Here is a 24,920-nt window from a genome sequence, read left to right as displayed (position 1 = left end):
AAGAGTTGTACGTTTTAAAAGAGTTATTAAAGCATTCTCCTTTTTTAAGTTAGTGAATTTCCTTGGCTTATGATGAAAGCCCAGAGCTGTTAATCAAGAAGAATCTATTTTCAAACAAATAACCTTTTCCTGAGGACTTAACTGCAAATTTAAGAGATATTAGTAGCCATTCAGAATGTTTTTACTTTAAAATCTTTAAACAACTGATAGAATAATTGAGCATTTGAATAGAAAGTAGGAATTTATGCTGTGGTGTTCATTCAAAGAGATGAGCAATTAAACTTAGGAGTTCATAGGAAAAAAATTATTCTTACAGGTAGCACACTCCTGTAATCCTAGCAGCTCCTGAGGCAGAAGGTTCACAGTTTGAGGCCAGCCCGGGCAACTTAGTGAGACCCTGTCTCAAAATATGAAAAAAAAAAAGGTGGGGGGTCCTGGGGATGTGGCTCAGTGTGGCCCTGGGTTCAATCCCCGGTACCTTAATTAATTAATAAATTAAGAGCTGGGGTTGTGGCTTAGTGGTAGAGCGCGTACGAGGCCCTGGGTTCAATCCTCAGCACCACATATAAATAAATAAAATAAAGGTATTGTGTCCAACTACAACTAAAAAAAGAAAGAAATACTTTTTAAAAATTAATTAAAAGTAGGCTGGGGGTATAGTTCAGTAGTAGGTCTCCCCTGGGTTCAATCCTCAGTACCACAGAAAAAGAAAGAGAAGAGAAAGGAAGGAGATGTGTTGCTGTTGAATTTGGAATAACAACCAAAATTTATAGCCCCTCTGTCTGCCCAGTAGATTTTCTGTGTATCCTATCATCATGGCCATGTGTTTCTTTTTTCTACTTGCAGGTAAACTCTGGCAATTTTAAGGGTGTTCCACCCCACACCTCATAAGAAAACAGCTAATACTTTGGCCCTTTATTGTAAAGACTATCCTCTGCCTGTAATTTTTATCAAAAAAGTATGCACATCAAGTTGCCTAGATTAAAGCAGATCACATGATCACATTTAAAAAAAAATTTCTGTGGTGCTGGGCATTGACCCAGAGCCTCAAGCATGCCAGGGAAGTGCTTCACCACTGAGCTGCACCCCCACCCAGCATCACTTCTTGATGCAGTCATGGTAGCAAGCTTTATTTTTCCAGAGGTGGAATCTCAGAACTAATTGTACTTACAAATACAGAGAGAGTCCTTTTCCCTGTCTTCTCTTGAGTGCTTTGCCCTCTTCGTAATCTGCAAGGGTAAGAGCTATGCAAGATTTCCAGGAGAATTATGGGCCTCCTTTGGATAAAGCCTTCTTTGTTCATTAGTGACAGATTTAGGTTCTGTAATTTCATTGCAGTGTTTTGAAGCAATTCTGTAAATCCAGTAATAATCCTTTCAGCAAAAATGAGTAAGTACAGTAGTGTTAAGTACCATAAATTAATGTTCTCCGTTCACAAAGTTCTGAAAATGCTTTTTGTAGCAAGATCTATTTCTAGGTAGGTGGCATAAAGTATATTAAACAGATAAAAATCCTTAGATTATAAAGGTATTTGGCTCTTTTTGCAGGGCGGGGTGGGGGCACAGTACCCAGGATTGAACTCAGGGACTCTTGACCACTGAGCCATATCCCCAGCTCTATTTTGTATTTTATTTTATTTAGAGACAGGATCTCACTGAGTTGCTTAGCACCTCACTTTTGCTGAGCCTGGCTTTGAACTCACTATCCTCCTGCCTCTGCCCCCCAAGCTGCTGTGATTATAGGCATGTGCCATTGTACCTAGTGTATTTGGCACTTCTTAATACTAAAGTGTGTATATTGTTGAACAGAACTATATATTTTAAAATTCTGGACAAATAACTGATAATATTTTATGGAGAAAATGAGAGAACTTTGTATACTTTAAGTCTAAACATCTTATTAAATGAGAGTTGGAGATTTACTTCAGTTGTAGATCACCTGCTTTGCACATATGAGGCCCTGGATTTCATCCCTAGCACCACAAAAATTACATTCTGTTTCACATTGAAGGGAATAAATAAAGGGAGGTGGGATTTGAAAGTGCATCCTATAAAAATACCTAGCAATATATCACACTGAACCCTTTTAATATGTATACCCTAGTATATGTTGATCAAAATTAAAAGTAATTAAAAAATGGAATCTGATAAGGTACCTAAATAGCTGTAGAATTTGTCCAGATCCAATAATTTGTCACTTTATTACCAAATCTAGTGAAAACTTAAGTTTTCTGTGGACTTCAGTTGCCTGGGCCAAACCTGGCTGATTTGATTCTTAATCAAACTTAAGAATTGATTGTACCCAAGCACAGTGGCACATACCTGTAATAGTAGTGATTTGGGAGGCTAAGGCAGGAAGATTATAATTTTGATTCCAGCCTGGGCAATTTAGGTAGACCATGTCTCAAAAATTAAAAGGACAGGGGCTGGGGTTGTGGCTCAGCAGTAGAATGCTCGCCTAACACACGCAAGGCGTTGGGTTCGATCCTCAGCACCACATAAAAATAAGTAAAATAAAGGTATTGTATCCAACTACAATTGAAAAAAATATATTTTTAAAAAATTAAAAGGACAGCTGGACACAGTGCTCTCACCTGTAATACCAGCCATTCAGGATGTTGAGGCAGGAGGATCACAAGTTCAAAGCCAGCCTCAGCAACGGCAAGACCCTAAACAACTCAGTGAGACCCTGTCTTAAAATAAAGCCAGGAGTGGTGGTGCATGCCTGTAATCCCAGTGGCTTGGGAGGCTGAAGCAGGAGGATCTCGAGTTCAAAGCCAGCTTCAGTAATTTAGCTAGGCCCTAAGCAACTCGGCAAGATCCTGTCTCTAAATAAAATATAAAAAAAGGGCTGGGACCAAGCACTCTGGCACAGGCCTGTAATCCTAGTGGTTCAGGAGGCTGAGGCAGGAGGATCACAAGTTTAAAGCCAGCCTCAGCAGCGGCAAGGCCCTAAGCAACTCAGTGAGACCCTATTTCTAAATAAAATACAAAATAGGGCTGGGGATGTAGCTCAGTGGTAGAGCTACAGCAGGAAAGAGGGGGGAAGAGAGGAAGGAAAGAAGGAAACTAAGTAGTTTAAATATCCGGGCCTGGTTTCAGAAACTACTGCTACTGAATCTCCCAGTGTAATTTGAGTAAATATTTTCCTCTCCCAACCGATGCTCCCTCCAAGATTCTCGACTGTGTAACATGTTTTCCTAGTGGCCTACAGTTACAGGACTCAAAAGAAAAGTTGTTTTCTTTGGAACACACAATCATAAAACTATAACTAACATTGTGTACTCTATTTTCTGGGACAAAAGGAAAAAAACACCTTTTTTTGTTGCTTGTAGAAAGAATCGCCATAAGGCGATTTAAAATCCCATAACTTGTTTGAGTAAACAAGTAAGATATGTAAGTGTGACTCCAAACCTGTATTTCTTTTGTCCTATTGGAAATGGGAGGAAAGCGGTCATAAAATCAGAGAAGTTCACCATTCTTGGCCCATTATTTACATGAATAGAACAAATTTTATCATTGCAAAAATACAGTGGTAATTTTACGGTACCCGAGTAGACTTTTGTTGTGTAATGTGTTCGTCTGTAAGTTTCCTTCTTTAGTTTTCTTTTTTTTAACATTTTGTTTAGTTGTCCATGGACCTTTATTTTATTTGTTTATATTTTGGTGCTGAGAATCTAACCCAATGCTTCAATTTGCTAGGCAAGCGCTTCACCGCTTAACGACAATCCTAGCCACTCTCTTTAATTTTCCAAGTGATGCAATTGAATTCTCTTCCTGTCAAACAAAAATTCATAGTAAGAAGGTTAAGCCAATATAGCAGTTTTAATATATCTAACAATGCTACAGAGATTAACATCTTAATTAGATCTAATCAGCCATTGATTGTTTGGATTGTAGACTAGCAATCTACTGTCTTTTATATATGTCAGTATTCCAAACACCAAAGTAATCTGATACCCTTGGCTGATTTAACTCCCTTAATAGTTCAGACTTTTAGAATTTTGTGTGGGAAATAATTTTTTTTATTATGTTATTTTGAGATAGAGTTTTGCTCAATTGCCCAATCTACTTTGAATTTGGGATCCTCCTGCCTCAGCCTCCTGCGTAGCTAGTATCACGGGCATGTGCCACTGTACCCAGTTGTTTCTGTTAATGTTCTGATTTTAGTTTCTTCTGGTTTTCTTTTTAGCATATTTTATCATAGTTTAGATTATGTATATATATACATATATATATAACATATAAATTTATATTTGTTTCATTTGTACGCTAGGATTATTAAATGCCGCAGAAACATAGTTTTTGGTTTTAGCTGCCTGCTTCCCCAAATTTTTTTTTTGATACCGGAGTTGAACCCAGGAGTGCTTAACAACTAAGCCACATCCCTAGCCCTTTTTATATTTTATTTTGAGACAGGGTCTTGCTTAGTTGATTAGGGCCTAACTAAGTTGCTGAAGCTGGCTTTGAACTCAAGATCCTCCTGCCTTAGCCTCCCAACCTGAGTATATTTCCACATTATCATTTAATTCTTGAAGATCCCACCCTTCATATATAAGACATTTGGTGAAATCAAGTTCTTGTGATTCCCCTCTGGTGTTATCATAATGGATTTGGGAAAGGATAAGCAGATAATTTACCCTTTTCACTAGGAATAATTATAATCAACATCTTCTTTTATAAGTTTTTCTTATATCTTTCATCCTTTACGAATTAAGATTTATTTCTTTCAGCAAATATCTAAGCAAAGAGTGGGTGACATTTTATTTTAAACAGTTATAAGTATTGATCTAGAAAAGCTAAAAGTTGTGTTTCCAGAGCCACTCCTAAAGTAGACTCCACAAGAAATGTTTACTAGTTTGACTTTGGAGTACTAACTATCTCTCTCCCACTTGCCTTATCAGTAGCATGAAGAATCTGTCTCAACTTGAAGCAAGATCTGAAGAAATATTGTGCATAGCAATTAGTGAAGAAAGATTCTAAATACAGAATATGATTTATAAATAACAAAAAGAATCAGTTATCTGATGTAAAAGTAATATACAACAACAATCTAAATCATTGCTACATATAATTTAAGTCCAAATTTAATTCCTCCCAAAGGAAGTGAACTCAGAATTTATAAAATACCTTATGAAATTTGAAGTAGTTATAACTGGATACAAATTAGTTTTAAAAAGGACTTTAGTAAGAAAACACTGGAATATGAAATTGTTTCTTTTGTGGGGGGTGTATTGAACCTAGGGGCCCTTAACCCTAAGCCACATCCTCAGCCCTTGTTATTTTCTTTCTTTCTTTTTTTTAGTTGTCAGTGGACCTTTATTTTATTTTATTTATATGTGGTGCTGAGAATGGACCCAGTGCCTTGCATGTGGTAGGCAAGCACTCTACCACTGAGCTATGATCCCAGCCCCTTAATTTTCTATTTTGAGATAAGAACTCACTAAGTTGCTTAGGGCTAAATTGCTGAAACAAATTGCTGAAACTGATTTCGAACTGGCAGTCCTCCTGCCTTTGACTCCCAAATTGCTGGGATTACAGGTATGTACCACCACACCTGGCCAAGCCAAATTCTAATTCTGTGATTTTTATTTTATTTATTTACTTTAGTACTGGGGATTGAACCCAGGGGTGAGTTACATCCCCAACTCTTTTTATTTTGTATTTTGAAGTAGAACCTTGCTAAATTGCTGATACTGGCCACTAACTTAACCTCCTACCCCAGCCTTCTGAGTCACTGGTATTAGAGGTGGTACCACACTACCAGCTATCTATCTACTTATTGTGGTGCTGGGGATCAAATCCAGGACCATTTACATGTTTGGGAAGCCTTGTACCACTGACTGCATGACCATATAATGGACTCAACACTTCTGTTATCAAAGTAGACAAAAAAACGAAAGGCAAAATGTTTCTAGAACAATAGAACGGATTTTGTATTGATAAAAAAGGCTCTGTTCAGCAGGAAAACATAGTAAATCTTAATTTGTATACACCTAATATCAGCTTTAAAGTATAGAAAGTACTAGGCCTAGTGGCATATGTCTGTATCCCAGCCACTTAAGAGGCTGAGAAAGGAGGATCACAAATTCAAGGTCAGTCTTGACAATTTAGTGAGACCCTGTCTCATAAAACATTAAACAGAGGAGCTGGGCACAGTGGCACATGCCTATAATCCCAGTGACTCGGGAGGCTGAGACAGGAGGATCTGGAGTTCAAAGCCAGCCTAATCAATTTAGTGAGGCACTAAGCAACTCAGTGAGACTCTAAATAAAATACAAAATAGGGCTGGGGATATGGCTCAATGGTCAAGTGCTCCTGAGTTTAAGTCCTCAATACAAAAAAAAAAAAAAAAATTACACTGGGGTTTGGGGACATAGCTCAGTGGTAAAACACCTGCCTAGCATGCATGAGGCCGTGGGTTCAGTTCCCATCACCGCATTAAAAAAGAAAAGATGAAACAATAACCATAAAATTATTTTTTTAAAAATTTAAAAAGGCTGGGAGTATAGCTCAGAGGTAGAGAGCACTTACATAAAATGTGTGAGGCTCTGGGATCAATTCCCAGTCTCTCACACACTCTCTCTCTCTCTCTCTCTCTCTCTCTCTCACACACACACACACACACACACACACACACACACGGAAGGAAAGAAGGAAGGGAGGAAGAAGGGAGGAAGGAAGGGAAATCTACTTTCATATTAAGAAATGTTAGCATAGTAAGAAAGAAAATAACAAGGGCTGAGGATGTGGCTTAGGGTTAAGGGCTCCTAGGTTCAATACGCCCCCCACAAAAGAAACAATTTCATATCCCAGTAACTGATAGAACCAAGAAGACAGCAAATCAGAAAGAATAGTAATGATTTGTCTAATACAATTAACTCACTTGACCTAATTGGTATATTTAGAACACTACACCCAACAACTGCACAATACACTTCTTCATTAGTACACATGGAACATAATATAAATCTGGAAAAATAATTTTTTTTTTCATTTGAACTGTCTTGAGACTAGAAACACCAGAAAGACCTCACAAATTCCTCTGTAGGAATACTTTGCTGAGTAGGAAACTCTATAGTATGTCATAATTTTCCCATTTGTTTTTCTTCAACAAAGAAGCATGATGTCTCCTTTTGTATCTTTTAACGTGTATGAGATTTCCTAATAATAATCTAGGATTGGATTAACAAACCTGGTTTACCATAAGTATCACTTGGAGATACCAGGTTCAGTGGTACACTCCTATAATCCCAGTGATTCAGGAAGCAAGGGAATCACAAGTTCAAGACCACCCCTGCAACTTAGCAAAGCCTTTAACAATTTTTAGAACCTGTCTCCAAAATATATATGTAGAGGGGCGGGGGATGCGAGAGCCTGCGGGAGCTAGTTGCAGTGGCACAAGCCTGTCTGTAATCCCAGTAACTTGGGAGGTTGAGGCAGGAGTATCACAAGTTCAGTAATTTAGCAAGGCCTTAAGCAATTTATCAAGACCCTGTTTCAGAATAAAAAATAAATAAAAGGGCTGGGGATGGAGCTCAGTGGTAGAATACCCCTAGGTTCAATCCCCAATACCTAAAAAAATTTTTTAAAAAATCACCTGTAAGGGCTGGGGATGTGGCTCAAGTGGTAGCGCGCTCGCCTGGTGTGCCTGCGGCCGGGGTTCGATCCTCAGCACCACATACATACAAAGATGTTGTGTCCGCCGAAAAATAAATAAATAAATATTTTTAAAAAATAAAAAATAAAAATCACCTGTAAGATTCCCCTACCTGCTTATATTGGAGATGAGACCCAGAACCTGGTGTATACTAGGCAAGTGCTCTACCATTAAACTATGTCCCTAGCTCCTGGTGAGATTTTTAAAAACAGATTCCTAGGTCCTAACTCCTGGAGATTCTCTGTGTTGACAAGGTAGTTGGGCTGATTCCAAATATTTGGATAGATATGGGAGTCACTGAAACAATTTTCTGTTTGTTGTGGAGAGAGTATGGAGGGAGGAAGAATATAAAAATATGAATAGAATGAGTTGGGGATAATAACTGTGGAAAGACTAGGTGTGGTTGAACCCCACTGCATGAGACAAGAGTTTTATAAACATGAAAATTAAGCACATTTGTATACAAAAGCAAAGAAAAAACTGTTCTGTTTTTTTTTTGTTGTTGTTGTTGTTGTTGTTTGTTTGTATTCAGTAATGTGTTCAGTGACTTCCTTTTTACATAAAGAGGTGAGTTATTGTTGCCTGGCGACATGGTACAGGCCTGTAATCCCAGCAGCTCAGGAGGCTGAGACAGGAGGATCTCAAGTTCAGAGCCAGCCTCAGCAAAAACGAGGCTCTAAGCAACTCAGTGAGACCCTGTCTCTAAATAAAATACAAAATAGAGGTGGGGATGTGGCTCAGTGGTTGAGTACCCCTGAGTTCAGTAACCAGGGGCGGGAAAAAAGGAGAGCTATTCTTAGTGATAGATGTGACTAAACTCATCCTCGGATACATTGGACATTTGCTTTTTCTTTCGTTTATTTATTGTGGTACCAAGAATTGAACACAGTGCTGAGGATACAGCTTAGTTGGTAGAGTGCTTGCCTTGCATGTACAAGGCCCTGGGTTCAACCCCCAGCACCACCAAAAAAAAGAAAGAAAAGAAACACAGGTACTCTACTACTGAGCAACATCTCCCAGCTCTTTTTTTTGGTACCGGGGATTTTTGAGCTCAAAGGTGCTTAACCACTAAGCCACATACCTAGCCCTATTTTGTACTTTTATATTTTACTTAGAGACAGGGTCTCGCTGAGTTGCTCAGTGCCTAGCTTTTGCTGAGGCTGGATTTGAACTCATGATCCTCCTGCCTCAGCCTCCCTAGCTGCTGGGATTAGAGGCATGTGCCATCATGCCTGGCTAATTTTTGTTTACTAAAATGGGATCTAGCTAAATTGTCAAGGCTGGCTCAAACTTGAAATTCCTGTACCTTAACCTCCCAAATCACCAGAATTACTGGCAATGTGCCACTGTGCCTGACTGACTCTACAATGGACTTTTTAATACAAACTAAATTTGTTTCCAGTTTATGCTGAAAGACATAAATAGATTTAAAAGGATTTCATGATTTCATTCTGCATTTTTGTTTGTGGCACTGGGGATCAAGCCAAGGGTTATGCCTGCTAGGCTGGCACTCCCCCACTGAGCCACGTCCCCAGCCCTTTTTCTCATTTTAAATTTATGAGAAAAATCTGATTACAGGTGTGCACCACTGTGTTCTCTGGGCACAGTGGTGCACACCTGTAATTGTAGCAACTTGGGTGACTGAGGCCAGAGGATCAAAGCCATCCTCAGCTACTTGGTGAAACTTCATCAAAATTAAAAATAAAAAGGGAGAGGAATGTAGTAGTAAAGCACTCTTTGATTCAATCCCAGTACTTAAAAAAAAATTATGAATGCCTTGAAATGTCTTCAGTTCTCATTGACATTTCATATTTGACAAAATACTGTCTTAATTAAAATACCAACTTTTTTTTTGATGGAGGGGTACTGGGGATTGAACTCAGGGGCATTTGGTCACTTAGCCACATCCCCAGCTCTATTTTGTATTTTATTTAGAGACAGGGTCTCACTGAATTGCTTAGTACCTTACTTTTGCTGAGGCTAGCTTTGAACTCGTGATCCTCCTGTCTCAGCCTCCCGAGCCACTGGGATTACAGGCATGGGCCATAATATTTGACTAAAATACCAACTCTCAAAAGCAATACCAAGTGTTCACCCTACTTCCACTCTTGGGGTCTGTTCCAAGGTACCACTGAGGGGAAATATCAGAAATTCTCCTAATATTTCTGGGGATGGAACTCAGCTCACTCTACCTTTTTAAAATATGGTCCAGTGTTACCATCAGATTCTAGTGCATTTTGTGTAAAAAATTAATGCAATTAAGACCTGTGTTAACCTTGAATAAATCATGCATCTAGGAAGAAAAGAGTTACTGTCCTGTGTCATGTCCTTCTGTTGCACTTTAGTAATCAGAATCTGGAAGTCTTCTGACAGCACACTAATGCATGAGCAGTCATCACTGCAGTTACCGATAATTAAAATTGTGTAAATCTGACCTTTATCATTTTCCCTAGACTTCTATTTATCAACTGAAAAAAGATCAAATTTGGCAACTATTTCTAAAAAAGCATTAATACTTACCTGTTGTATATTTCCTCTTACGAAAAAAATCTTCATTGTTAAAAGAAGATAATTTTTATAGTATATGTGTTACACCTCACCTTCCCTAAAAGGTGTTATTTCCCTTCACTATATAGGAAATACATCATGTGTTTCTTGATGCATTTTTATAAAATAGTTCCACTTTGATTCCGGGACCCTTATTCCACATGATTTTTTTCCCCCTCTAGAATTTTCCAGAGAAACTTGGGACAGTAGGTGGAGTGCAAAGTTGTATTGTGTTGTTTTCCTGCTTTTTTTGTTGCCTTCCTGCTTTAAAAAAAAAAAAAAAAAAAAAAAGTTCATGGCCCTGCCTTGGCTGCTTCTTTTTCCACCATAAAGCTAACTATTTCTAAATCCTGCATGCTTTATTTTAAAAGGGACTCACGGCCTTTCATTTTGATCCTGCACATATATCTTCATAAAGCGTTTCATGTTAGCTCCTTAACAACAGGACAGTCCCTAAAGTGATACCATGATAGGCAGACTGGAATCTCACTCTACTCTTTGAAAAATTTCCTTCCATTTTAAAACACCCTTTCTAGTATACCCTTCTCTCATCTCAAGCACCTTCCAATTCTCCAAAACTACCTTGAGTCTTTTGTAAAGAAAAAAAGCCTGCTAAACATACACAAGTAAGGTGTTAACACTTGATGGGTTACCTTATACACTAAAAAGGGCATAGAGAGGACAGTGTTTAACAAAATAATTACTCACTAACCAAGGAGTTTCCTGCTCGGTGACACGATGTGTCATACATACTGGGAAGACATCCACATTTTGTGTGTGTGTGCCTTTAAAAGATTTTGACCTGGTTCTGATTATTTTGCTGAATTTTTACCCTAAAAAGATGTCAGCTTAGTTTGATTCCTTTAGTAATTTGTCTTATATGTATTTTGATGTTTGGTGTCCATGTGATGTCCGGAGTCTGACTGCATGATTGTTTATTTTTGCTCCAATCCTTTCCAGTTACCACAGGAAGAGAGGGAAGGAACATTTTAGAGAGATGCTGAAATAATCAATTGGCTATTCTCTTCCTTCTCTCTCTCTTCTTCATGTAACAGAAGAAGCAGGCCAGCCCACTGCAGACCCAGGCATGGTCATGGACAGTGTGGAAGCTGGAGACACAACACCTCCCACCAAAAGAAAAAGCAAGTTCTCTGGCTTCGGCAAAATCTTCAAGCCCTGGAAATGGAGGAAAAAAAAAAGTAGTGATAAATTTAAAGAGACATCAGAAGGTGAGATATTAAGATTTATGTTCTGAGTTAAAGAGTTCCCTATTTTACAAGTACCCAACTTTTTTTTATCTCTTCCCAAGGTCCTGCAGTGCCCTAATTGAAAGCAAGAGTTAAATCTTTTAGAATTTAAACAGCTCATGGCCACTCACTAAGCCTTATATTCTTATTTCCAGGTTTATATTTTGATGGGATTAGAATCTATTGAGTGGTAATAGAGTTCTAAGGTGCTACTGCTTTTTTACTTTGCCTACTTCCCTTCAACACAAAGTGCATCCATAAATGCCTTACTATTATAATTCATTTAAGCTACAATTATGTAAGAGTACTTCCTTTTGGAAATGATACTTTCCCAGTAGGACAGGATGTGAAAGAAATTAATGTGGTTTCATTGTTGGATTTGGTTTGGTTTGGTTTTTGGCATTGCTAAGGATTGAACCCTGGGCCTGGCATGTGCTAGGCAAGTGCTCTACCACTGAGTTACACACCCCCAGTAAGAACAGCAAGTGTTAACAGTCTTTTTCCAAGAGGACCCAGCCCCAGAAATAAGTTTTAAAAACTGAAGTTAGTTTCCCTGTGCTTTTCTTTCTTAAAAATAGAAGAAATTTAGCCAGGTGCATTATCAGTAGCATATACCTGTAATCCAAGCTACTCAGAAAGCCGAGGCAAAGGGTTTATAAATTCAAGACCAGCCTCAGCAACTTAGCAAGATCCTGAGTATAAAAATTAAAAAGCCTGGGGCCATAGCTCAGTGTTAGAGTACATCTCAATTAAATTCCAAGTACCACAAAAACATAAAAATATATAATTTTTAAAAAGTAGAAATTTGAACCACTTTATTCTTTTACCTGTAGATTAAGAATAAGAGTAATGTTGACTTTCCAACTGCCACATTTCTGAGTGCCGTTTTCCAATTCAATGTTAGTTTTAGAGCGAAAAATATCTATGCGAAAACCAAGAGAAGAGCTGGTTAAAAGAGGGGTACTGTTGGAAGACCCTGAGCAGGGTGAGTTTCAAATTAATAGCATATGCCTGTCTCTGCACTTCATCTTTGATTGGGTCTAACTAGGTATTTGAATTTTCTTTCTTCATTTTGTGATTGCTGTATTTGTGGTAGAGTGGGAGTTTTTAAACAAATTCACTCTTCCTTTTAAGTGTCTTTTAACTCTTGAGTGGTTGGCGAAGGATCCTTGGGCAAGCATTCCTTGTCTCTGTATACTTCAACTTTTTGCCAACTGCCACAGTAGTTGTTACTTCCTTTTCTTGATCAAGCTTGTCTCCATGCCCATGTTTCTGCCCTAATTTTCTGTCATATTTCAACACTCATTGCTCGTTTAATAATGTCAGAGCTTTCTTATGAAGCAATGTAAAACTATAGTATCATATATAGGTAGCATTTTATTTCTCTTCTTTTTACATATGCAATAACTTACTATAGTAGTTATCTTGCTCTCTCCCTTTTTTATTTTGTAGTACTGGAGTTAGAACTCAGCTCACTCTGCCATTTAGCTACAACCCCAGTCCTTTTTATTTTTTATTTTGAGACAGGGTCTTACTAAGTTGCTCAATCTAGCCTCAAATTTGTGATCCTCCTGCTTCAGCACCCCCAAGTTCCAAGGACTACAGGCATGGGTCACTGTGTCCAGCTACCTTTATCTTTAGAAGCACATTTTCGCTTATTACTTATTTGCTTTAGACTCTTCCACGTTCATTCTAAACCCCCACCTCTTATAGGGCCTGCCTGAAAAATGACAGTTTAATCTCCTAGTATTAGTTTGTTATCCTTCGTAGCCTTGCTTATGTTGGCCATCCAGTCCTACCCATAACCATTTCTTATATACAAAAATATCACTTGCCAGTCCTTCAAATATGTCCAATAATTTCTAACCTTTATACATTTCCTTCCTCCTAGATAGACTGTCTTTCATCAGTGTGGTAGACTTCTCCTCTTTCAGAGTCTCGGGTTAGACACTGTTTTCTGTCAAGCTTTCCCAAACCCATTCCCACCCCAATAGCCCTTCACATAATATAGCTCTTGACAGCACTGTAATCACTTACATTTATTCATATAGAAAGGTACTTCACATATAATAGGCAAAAAAATATTTATTATAAAGAAATCACTTCCAGTATTACTAGAAGGATACAGGTAATCTAGGTCTACATAATATGCTAAAACAGGAAGAGGGACACAAGAAGATAAGAGAAGGTAGAAACCACCAGCTGTTCTCACAGTCTGACCATGCCACTTTTGCCACTTGGCTCTTTCCTCCTTGCAGGTGGTGAGGATCCAGGAAAGTTAAGTCATGCTGTATTAAAGAATGGCCATACCACCCCCATAGGGAGTGCCAGATCATCTAGTCCAGTCCTAGTAGAGGAAGAACCAGTAAGAACAGCAAGTGTTAACAGTCTTTTTCCAGAAGAGGACCCAAAGAAACGACTGGGTAAGATACCGGATTTTTCATTTACGAGCCATGGATCATTCTCTTTTAACACAAATTTGTGAGAAAATAAGAACGAAGCTGGGTGTGGTACCGCACGCCTGTAATCCCAGTAGCTCGGGAGGCTGAGTTAGGAGGATCGTGAGGTGCAGCCTCAACTCAGTGTGACACAACTCACTGTGACCCAACTCAGTGTGACCCTGTCTCTAAATGAAATACAAAAAAGGGCTGGAGATGTGTCTCAGTGGTCAAGTGGCCCTGGGTTCAATTCCCAGTACAAAAAAAAAAAAAGAACTAAAATTCAGAGAGAATTATGTTCTTCTTTATGAATTTGTTAACTACTTACAACATTTATTGGAACCCTCTACCCCCAATTCTTCACAAAATTCCTAAATTTGTAACTCTCTCTTTTTTTTTCTCTCTCTTTTTTATGGTACTGGGGTTTGAACCAAGGGGCACTGTATCACTGAGCTACATCCCCAGCCCTTTTATAAATTTTGAGATAAGAGTCTCAATAGTTGCAGGGGCTGGCCTCTAAGTTGCAATTCTCCAGCCCCAACCCTGTTTGTTTTTATGTGGTGCTGAGGCTCGAACCTAGTGCCTCACATGTACTAGGCAAGCGCTCCGCCACTGAGCTACAACCCCAGCCCCAAATGTGTGATTCTTAAGGAGAGAAAATATTTTATATATTAGATTTCAATGGGACTTTTTCAAGCTACGTGCTTCTCTTCTTCTACTGAAGGAATTTTTTTGTGCCTCCTCTCGTAGTCTGGTCCTTTGGTAAAGAGTCCCTATCATAATGAGCCTCTTACTGAGACTAACTTAGTGTTGAGGGTTACTGGGCACGGTGGCACATACCTATAATCCCAGCTATTTGGGAGGCTTATGCTGGAATGTTGTGAATTCAAGACCAGCCAGGGCAACTTACCCAGCCCCTGTCCAAAGTAAAAAAATTTCAAAAAGAGCTGGATATGTAACTCAGTGCTAGAGTACCCCTGGCTTCAATTTTCAGTATGAGGGGAAAAGTGTTGTAGAAAACAGAGAACTATAGTCTGTAAACAGATCTATAAATGGAAGAATTGATGAAGCTGACTGTAAATTCATAGATATATTTGCCTCTTCAGTTTTTCTCTTGTTATTTTCTCCCTGTAATCACATCTTTTATTATACAGGCTCAATTGGAAGCCAGTCTAATTCTGAAGCAGAGTCTGTATCTGAGAATGTACCAAAACAACCTTTACTTCCCCCTAAAAGGCCATTGTCCTCATCTCATGAAGCAAGTGAAGGGTCAGCAAAGGATGTCACTTCTTCTGGCAGCATGGCAAGGTCCATCTCCTCCGCCTCTTCTACCAACATAGCACCTGCTGCCACCACTGCTGCCACAAACCTAGCAAAGACTGTTAATTCCTTTGTCACCCTTTCCCCAGCACCCAGGACTCTGCCTGCTGCTCCTACCAGCACTAACACTACTGCTACCCCAAGCCTTTCTCATATGGTTCCTGCCAAGCAGCCCCCTATCCCTCCCCCTAAACCAGCTCACAGAAATAGCAACCCTGTTATTGGTAAGTAAGTCTTCAGGCCTTTCATATTTTTGGTTTGGTTTTTGATGGTTATTTTATTGGATAGTTGGTATAATATTGATCCATACCAAAAGTGTTTATTACCTTGTATATTATCGTGAATGTCTTCAGCATAGGGAAAAGTTCTTAAAATGAGGCAGATGAAAATATCACTAAAACTGAGTTCAGGGCTGGGGTTATGGCTCAGTGGTGTTGTACTTGCACTGGGTTCCATCTTCAGCCCTTAAAAAAAAATTAAGTTCATATATGGAAAGACTAATATCTATTTCCTATAATAGTATTTTAAAGCAATATATGTAGTTGAAGGACCATATATGTGAAGATCATAACAGGTTTAACCTGCATTAAATTATCTGTAGCACTTAGTGAAAAAGGTTAGGATAATTCCACAGCTTATAAGAAGCAAGGCATACTTGTCAGTTAAAAACTTGGGATCTGATAGGCATGGTCGCACACCTGTAAGCAACTTGGGGACTGAGGCAGAAGGGATTGCAAGTTTGAGGCCAGCCTGGGCAACTTAGTGACAGCCTGTCTCCAAAAGAAAAAGGGTTAGGGATGTAGCTCAGTGGTAGATTGTCCCTGGGTTCAATCCCCATTACCACCACCACGCACACACACACACAAAAAAAAACAAAACACTGGGACCAGGCATTGCATGTTTGAGACCATCCTTGGCAACTTAGCAAAACCCTGGCTCAAAGTAAAATTAAAAAGGGCTGGGGATGTAGCTTACTCAGTGGAAGAGCAAGTCCAGTAGATAAAAACAATGATTTTGTAGATGCCTATGTAACTTGTGATTCAGCGCCTGGCAGAGTATCTTCATGGGAACTGCAAAAGGTATTATTTACATTGTTGTGATAAAATCATGTTTTATCTTGGGAAAGTTAAGAATGCCACTCTTGCTGGGTGCAGTGGCGCAAACCTATAATCCCAGCGGCCCAGGAGGCTGAGGCAGGAGAATCACAAGTCCAAACCCCACCTCAGCAAAAGCAAAGTGCTAAGCAACTCAGTGAGAACCTATGTCTAAATGAAATACAAAAAAGGGCTGGAGATGTGGTTCAGTGGTCAAGTGCCAGTTTAATCACCAGTACCAAAATAAAAAATGCTACTCTTATGTTAAAATAAGTCAAGAAAGCAGGGAAGGTAATCAGTAAATTTTTATGGGGTTAGTAAATTTTTGCATTTATCTACAGTATTATTTAGGTCTATTTTCTTTACATAAATGTATATCTTTAGTGAACTTTCAAGAAAGGAAGGAGTAACATAAGTGCTTCAGACCTAATGCAAATACAGTTTTTCAGGAAAAATGATAATAGGCTTATTTCTGCTTAAAGTTACTGAGTGAATTGATGAATAAAAAGTATGCTCATTGACTATCTAATATTACCAAGTTGGGTGGAGTGACTGTAATCCTGAAAAGCAGGTTTGGATATATTATGAGTATGACAGGTTGGAGTGGCCAGATAAAAACAGGATGAAGATTATTATTGTATCATTACTCAGATGGGTAATGCCACATTGACTTATCTTTGAGGAACTTGAAGAGCTTTCTCATACTATTTTCAAAACCACTTTGTACCATAGTAAACTGATTTTATCTGTTCTAGAGATAGGGCAATTAGAACAGGAAGACTTTGTAACTCACCACGGTTGTAGTTAGTGAGAGACAAAAACTCAACTCTCAGATCCAGACCTCTTCTCTACATTGGTGTTCTCAAACCATTGTCTAGACTTATACTCTCAACAGGATCACCTACAAGTCTTATTAAAACAGATTGCTAGCTGGACATGGTGGCACAAACCTATAATCCCAGCTACTCAATAGACTAGGCTGGAGTATTACAAGTTTGAGGCTAGCTTAATTAATGAGACCCTACCTCAAAATAAAAAATAAAAAAGGCCTAGGGATATAGCTCAGTTGTAGAGCACCCCTGGGTCCAGTTCACAGTAGCATCAAATAAACAAACAAAAAAATAGAATTTTAACTAGCCTTTTACTTTGAATGTCCCCAATGGAATGAGATTTAGGACAGTAAAATTTTATTTCAGGAAAACTTATGAAACCATTTGAAAAACAATAGATATGATTAGAGATTGATGATAAAAGAGAGTTATTCTTTAATTATTTTGCAAGGTTAATTTGTTTTTTATGTGATGATCCACTTGTTACATGGAGCCCTCCCAAGGGAGTCAGTGGGCTGGATCAGTGCCTGAGTCATTGTGGGCTTTGGGAGGATACATAGGGATATATACTATCATGATACAGAGTAAGGGCATCTCATATAATAAACATACTGAAGACCCACTTGAACCAAACTCTGTGCACAGCCCTGTGGATATGCTGGTGGATATAAGGGTTCCCCTCCCATCAAGGATTCCACTGTGTAAGGGGAAGTGAACATGGGAGACAAGGGACAACAAGAAGTGCTAACACAAATAAAGATCAGAGACAATAGGAGTCTAGTAACCACAGACTGGATACTAGCTAAGTCCATGCCAGCTTGTAGTTACCCAACATCTGTGACCTCAGGTATCATCTCAAGTGATACAAGGAGAATATGACATTAAAGATAGAAAAGCACATTTCTTTAAAGAGCTTTGCATTTGCTATAAAAATTCAAGATGTCATCTGAGCATGTGTCGCATACCTATAATTCCAGCGACTCCAAAGGCCCACACAGTAGAATCACAAGTTTGAGGTATGCCTCAGCAAGTTATCAGTGCCCTCAGCAACTTAATGAAACCAAACCCTGTCTCAAAAAAAAAAAAAATTCAAGATGTCTTTATTGATAATTTCATAATACAGAGTTGAAGAATCATTATTGTGTTTTTTAAACAAATATTAATATTGAATATTGAAATTTCTTAATTAAGTACTCTTGTACTAAAGAGCTTTTGACTGGCCTTTTTTGTCTCTATTCATATTAACTGTATACCAACATCAAGTTATAAAGTTGTCATATCATGGGAACAAAATGAGATACTTAGCCGAGTTTTACTATATCTATATTCATTAGGCCCTCTACCTAAATAAACACAGATTTTGTTTCAGAATAAGATATATAGGGAATGACAAAGCCATCAAATTATATAATTTGCTTGAAAGATTTAAGACTGAGCTCAGCTCTAATTTTAGACCTGGGCTGGCCCCTCAAAGCTTTGTAAAGCGATGTTAAATTGAAGTGTTGCTTTCTCTTTTCCAGCTGAACTGTCCCAAGCAATAAACAGTGGTACATTATTATCAAAACCATCCCCACCCTTACCACCTAAGAGAGGCATTCTGTCAACCTTGGTATCCACCTCGGAGTTGGCTGCTGGCATCAACACAAAAACACCAAGCGATCAAAAAGAGACGAATACATGCTCTGTGGGCTCTGAACCAATGCTGATGATCCCACCTCCTTCTCCATCTCCCCCGCTGCCTACTCATACACCTCCAGAGCCCCCACGGTCTCCACCGTTCCCTCCTAAGACTTTTCAACTTGTGCCAGAAGTTGAGATTCCACCTTCCTTAGATCTTGCCCAGGAGGATCCCCAGCAGGAAGATCAGAAAAAGGAAGTCCCCAAGAGGATATTGGACCAAAGCTTTGGGGAGCCCCATGTACCCTGTAGGCTGCCCCCACTCCCCCTACATATTCGAATTCAACAGGCCCTAACCAGTCCCCTTCCCATGACTCCTTTAGAGGGTTCTCACAGAGCTCATTCATTGCTCTTTGAGAACAGTGACAACTTTTCTGAGGACAGCAGTACCTTGGGTCGGACCAGATCACTTCCCATCACTATTGAAATGCTGAAAGTGTGAGTGCCTTTAAAGCTTTCTTCTTGTTTTTCCTTCTTTACTCTTAGCCCTGCTTGGAAAAAATTACTTTAAAAAGAGGAGATATAGCTCGGTTGGTACAGTGCTTGCCTTGCACGTGCAAGGCCCTGGGTGCAATCCTTAGCACCACACACAAAAAAAAAACCATACAAAATTACTTAAAAAAGAAAATTTGAATAAATTTAAGGTACAAAGAGTATTCTGCCAAAAGGTCTTTTTTTTACCCCGTGATTTCTGTAACTTTTTTTTTCATAGAGATTTCCATGATGACATAAAAATTATATGTTTATATATAGGAAAATTAAAATCACTACTTTTATGAGATACAAAGGTGAAGTATATTACATGGTACTTAAGAGCCTTGCCTTATATAGTGAGATAACTCTGGATTCAAATCCCAGCTCTACCACTCCTAGTGTGTTGAAGTGTAAGTTACTTGATCTTTCTGTTTCTTAGTTATCTATAAGTGGGAATGATATCTTCTCTGTAGGCCTGTGAGAATAAATTTAAACAAATTCTAGAAAGCGCCAATATCTAATAAGTGGTAGAGCTGGGATTTGAACCCAGAGTCCTTTAGATTATAGGTGTTTAAAAGTTTCTTAGCATCGTTGTTAAAGCTAAAGGAGGGATTTATACGTTATTTCATTAATGGATTTTCCCATAGATATTTCAGTTCTTTATCTTGCAAACCAGTATCATCTTTGTTTCTGAAAAGAAAATATAATTATGTGAATTTGTTAGTCCAGACGATGAAGAAGAGGAGGAGCAAACCTGTCCTTTGGAATTTGTTGAAGATGTGGCATCTACCTCAGTCATTCCTAAATTACCACAGTGTCTGCAGGAGGAAGAAGAAAAGGAGAGTGACTCAGATTCAGAGGGTCCTGTTCAATATCGAGATGAAGAGGATGAAGATGAAAGCCATCAGAGTAAGAAAGGAAGGAATAGCAAAAGAGAAAATTCTCTTTTTTTTTTTTTTAATTTTTTTAGTTGTCAATGGAATTTTATTTTATTTATTTATATGTGGTGCTGAGAATCAAACCCAGTGCCTCACACATGCTAGGTAAGCACTGTACCACGGAGCCACAACCCCAGCCCAAGAAAATTATTTTATGGATAAAGCTATTTGCAAATAAGATGAATGGAAACAAGTATCTTTTCTGTCAGGTAATCTGATTAGCTATTATTGGAAGCCACTGTAAAGGACTCATCCTTGCTGTCATTCCTCAGTTAAAATTAATCATGAACTGGACGCACACCTATAACCCTCCTACTTAGTAGAATGAAGCTGGAGGATCACAAGTTCAAGATCAGACTCGAAATTTAGTGAGAGCCTGTCTCAAAAAAAAAAAAAATTTTAAAGGGTCTAGGGCTACTGGGTGCAGTGGTGCACGCCTATAATCTCAGCATCTAGGGACGCTGAGGCAGGAGGACCATTGAGTTCAAAGCCAGCAACTTAGCAAGGTCCTGAGCAACTTAGCGAGACTGTGTCTCTAAATATAAAGAAGGACTGGGAATGTGGCTCAGTGGGTGAGCACCCCTGGGTTCAATCCGCAGTACCAAACAAAAAAAGGTCTGGGGCTGGATGCAGTAGCATACACCTATAATCCCAGCAGCTCGGGAATCGCATGTTCAAAACCAGCCTCAGCAACTTAGTGAGACCCTGTTGCAAAATAAAAAATATAAAGGGGTGGGGATTTTGCTCGGTGGTTAAGCACCCCTGGTTTCAACCCCTGGTAAATTAGAGCACTGGCCTATCATGTGTAAGACACGGGATTCAATCACCAAAAAAAAAAAAAAAAAAGCCCTAGCAGCCAGGCATAGTAACACATACCTATAAAACCAATGATTCAGGAGACAGGAGGATTGAGCCTCAGCAAAACAAACAAACAAACTGGGGATGAAGCTCAGTGGTAAAGCACTCCTGGGTTAAGCCCTCAGCACTAAAAAACAAACAAAAACTAAAGAGTGGGCTGGGGATGTGGCTTAAGTGGTAGCGCACTTGCCTAGCATGCGTGAGGCACTGGATTCGATTCTCAGCACCACATTAAAAAAAAAAAATAAAGATACTGTGTCCACCTAGAACTAAAAAATAAATATTTTTTAAAAAAAAGAGTGCCTGAGAGGGAGCCAAGTAGATTGAGCCATTTGAGCTTTAGTTTGATTTTATTTTTTATTTTAAAACCGTAACTATTCACCCAGGGAGGAGCTAGGGAATGATGATAGGGAACAAGCAAGCATGCTCCAGGCCCTGGGTTCAGTTTTCAGCACCAATCAATCAATCAATAAGAAGCCTATTTAACTTGATAATACTAATAAAAAATACCAGATAGAGAAAAACTGGCACCTGGGGTTCAGTTGAAGAGATAGTTTTCTTCAGTAAACTGAACTTATTGTCATTGGGCAAAGAAAAATTTTAAAATGTGTTCATGCCTATAAATCATTGTGAAATATGGAATCCTGATTTCTAAAATTAGCAAAGCAGCTTTAAAAACAGACTAGGGGGCTGGAGTTAGGCTCAGTGGTAGAACACTTGCCTAACATGTGTGAAACACTGGGTTCGATTCTCAGCACAGCGTATAAATAAATGAATTAGCTAGACACATTGGCATATACCTGTTTTCCTCTACCTGGGAAGTTGAGGTGGGAAGACTGCTTGAGCCCAAGAGTTTGAGATCAGCCTGAGCAATGTAGCAAAGCCTCATTTCAAAAAAAAGAAAAATTGAACATGGTGATACATGCTTATAATTCCAGCTATGTGGGAGACTGAAGCAGAAGGATCCCAAATTCGAGGCCAGCTGGGGCAACCTAGTGAAATCCTGTCTTGAAATGAAAAGGGTTGGGGATATGGCTCAGTGGTGGAGTATTTGGCTAGCATGCACAAGGTCCTAGGTTCAGTCTTCAGGACTGGGGGGGAAAAAAATTGTAGGATGGTGTTAGTGTGAAAGACACTGAGATTTTAATTGAAATGACTGTCCTATGCTTAGATTCCCTCTCCTCTAGCAGTTTTTATTTTTATTTATTTGTTTGTTTATTCATTTTTAGTTGTAGTTGGACACAATATTTTATTTATTTTTATGTGGTGCTGAGGATCAAATCCAGGGCCTCATACATGCTAGGCAAGCGCTCTACCTGAGCCACAGCCACAACCCCAGCCCCTCTGGCAGTTTTTATTAAGGAGAAAAATAGTGCTAATAAAAGAGACAAGGTATCTTTTGCCATCTAGATCCATCTGGCTGAAAAGATTTTTGCATGTCTTCACTTTTCCTCTCCTCTGTGTTTTCCCTGGATCATTTGAGGCCAAGTAAGAAGTTGGGAGTTACATTGATTCAGACTCCTCCCCAGATCCCCATGATGTTGAGCCTCTTTTTTTTTTTGGGTAGTTGAAGATCAACAGCATTTTATTTATTTTTATGTGCTGCTGAGGATCGAATCCAGTGCCTCTCACATACTAGGCAAGTGGTCTGCCATAGCCACAGCCCCACATTGAACCTTTGTTTCAAGCTTCTACACTTTTTTATCTCCTCATTTATAGGTGCTCTGGCCAACAAAGTGAAGAGGAAAGATACACTGGCAATGAAGTTGAACCATAGATCCAGTGAACCAGAGTTGAACTTGAATTCTTGGCCTCGTAAAAGCAAGGAAGAATGGAATGAAATACGGCACCAGATTGGGAACACACTGATCCGGTAGGCCTTTGCCTAAACTAGTTGGATTTTTGTTTTTTGTATTGAGGATTGAATCAAAGGGCTCTTAACCACTGACCCACATCCCCAGCCATTTTTATATTTTATTTAAAGACAGGGTCTCACTGAGTTGCTTAGGGCCTCGCTGAGTTGCTGAGGCTAGGTTTGAATTTATAATCTTCCTGCCTTAACCTCCTGAGCCACTGGGATTACAGATGTGCACCACCACACCCAGCCTTCGATATAATTTTTTTAAATTTTTTTTTAGTTGTAGATGGATACAATATCTTTATTTTTATTTATTTATTTTTAAGTGGTGCTGAGGATCGAACTAGGGGCTCATGCATGTGAAGCAAGCACTCCACCACCGAGCTACAACCCCAGCCCCTTTAATATAAATTTTAAAAATACATATTATTAAATGGGAGTTACATAATTTCTATTTCACATGTTCCAAGTAACTGCCTCCTTTCAAAAAAATTTTTTTTAGTTGTAGATGGACATAATATCTTTATTTTTGTTTGTTTATTTTTATGCGGTGCTAGGAGGCAAGTGCTCTACCACTGAGCTACAACCCCAGCTCTAAAAAAAAAAAATTATAAAAATAAAAAAGAGGGCTGGGGTTATGGCTCAGTGGTAGAGTGCTTGCCTAGCATGTGCACCACATAAACATAAATAAATAAAATAAAGGTATTGTATCCAACTATAACTAAAATATTAACAAAAAAGGAAAAGACAAAATCTACATATTAGACACAGTTGGATAGCCTCTAAGAATTTGGAAATTTTAAGGAACCAGATAGCACTAACTATGAGATAACATATATGGTTTTGCCAAAGTTGTTAAGAGAAGTCTGAGTGGTTCCCAGAATAGCAACTCTTTTTCCATTTTTTATTTAGCTGCTGAACCATGAAATGCAAACCTAATTAATCACACGCACATTTTTCATCATTTCTATTTCACATGTTCCAAATGTTAGTGTGTTTTTTAAGTCAACTAGAACCAAAAACAAAATGCATACCCGCTTCCTGCATATGCAAAACTCGAGTTCAGACAAATAGATGGGTGTTTGCCTGGCACAGATGTTTCTCCCTGTAGAGAGAGGATAAGAAGGTGGACTCTCTCCATAAAATAATTAGCTAAGGATATCCATTAATAAAATTGTATTCTCTTCTACCTTAAACATCTTGATTATACTGTATATGCCTCATCTAGAGACAAGTTTGGCCCTTGGTCTTCCAATAGATATTTTTTGGATCCTGAAATCATTCTCTGAGATGTATTTTTTTAAGCATAATGGCCAGTCTGACTGCTGTTGAAATTAAGGGTGATTAGGCTGGGTGTGGTGGCACACATCTGTAATCCTAGTGACTTGGGAGGCTAAGGCAGGAGGATTGCAAGTTTGAGACCAGCCTCAGGAACTAAATAAGGCCCTAAGCAAAAGAAATTAAGGGTGATTAGAGAGAAGGGAAATAGAAAGCTTTTCTTTCTCTGACAGTGTCCATAACTCACAAATCACCAATCTGAAAGTGATTTGGATAGATGGGCTTCTGGGTGTAGTACCAGAAATTCTTCATAGGGAAAGGATGGTAGACTTGGCCCTTTACATTTAAGGTACAGCAATTTAATATCTGTACTTATTCATTCATTTTATTTTGAAGAAAAAAGAAATTCAAATTACAAAAATGTTGTTGTATGCCCTTCACCTAGAAGTGTTAACATTTCCATATTTGCCTTATTGATTATTGTGCTCACTCTTGCTTTATACACATAACATTCTTTTTTTTCCCCTGAGCCATTTGAGAATAAATTGCAGACAATAGGATGCTTTACTTTGGCATGTTATTTCCTATGAAGAAGGACATTGTCTTATATATCCACAGAATACTTATTAAATTCAAAAAATTTAATACCAATACATTCATAGTACATCATTAATCATCCTAATAATACCTTTTGGGGGGGGG

The 24,920-nt window shown here is 38.7% G+C and overlaps 1 protein-coding gene across 6 annotated transcripts in view; it reads left to right on the top strand.

Moving 5' to 3' along the window:
- Phactr4 (phosphatase and actin regulator 4) overlaps positions 1-24,920 on the top strand; it is a 98,165-nt gene that overhangs the window by 59,694 nt on the left and 13,551 nt on the right. For 4 of the 6 annotated variants that reach the window (XR_007352143.1, XM_048815997.1, XM_015485404.2 and 1 more), the window contains 7 exons: positions 11,262-11,435; positions 12,358-12,438; positions 13,712-13,876; positions 15,046-15,435; positions 18,656-19,250; positions 20,011-20,195; positions 22,802-22,955. Coding sequence is in view for 5 of the 6 variants with exons in the window: in XM_048815997.1 (XP_048671954.1) it covers positions 11,262-11,435; positions 12,358-12,438; positions 13,712-13,876; positions 15,046-15,435; positions 18,656-19,250; positions 20,011-20,195; positions 22,802-22,955 (1,744 nt within the window). In the remaining variant the exon portion in view is untranslated. The remainder of the gene's footprint in view (positions 1-11,261; positions 11,436-12,357; positions 12,439-13,711; positions 13,877-15,045; positions 15,436-18,655; positions 19,251-20,010; positions 20,196-22,801; positions 22,956-24,920) is intronic. The other 2 variants (XM_048815999.1, XM_048815998.1) reach the window with 2 other exon arrangements.

The sequence above is a fragment of the Marmota marmota genome, unplaced genomic scaffold (genome assembly GCF_001458135.2).
Source record: "Marmota marmota marmota unplaced genomic scaffold, marMar, whole genome shotgun sequence".
NCBI lineage: Eukaryota > Metazoa > Chordata > Mammalia > Rodentia > Sciuridae > Marmota > Marmota marmota.
Note: the sequence above shows the minus strand (reverse complement) of the source record. Positions and strands in the feature narration are given on the sequence as shown.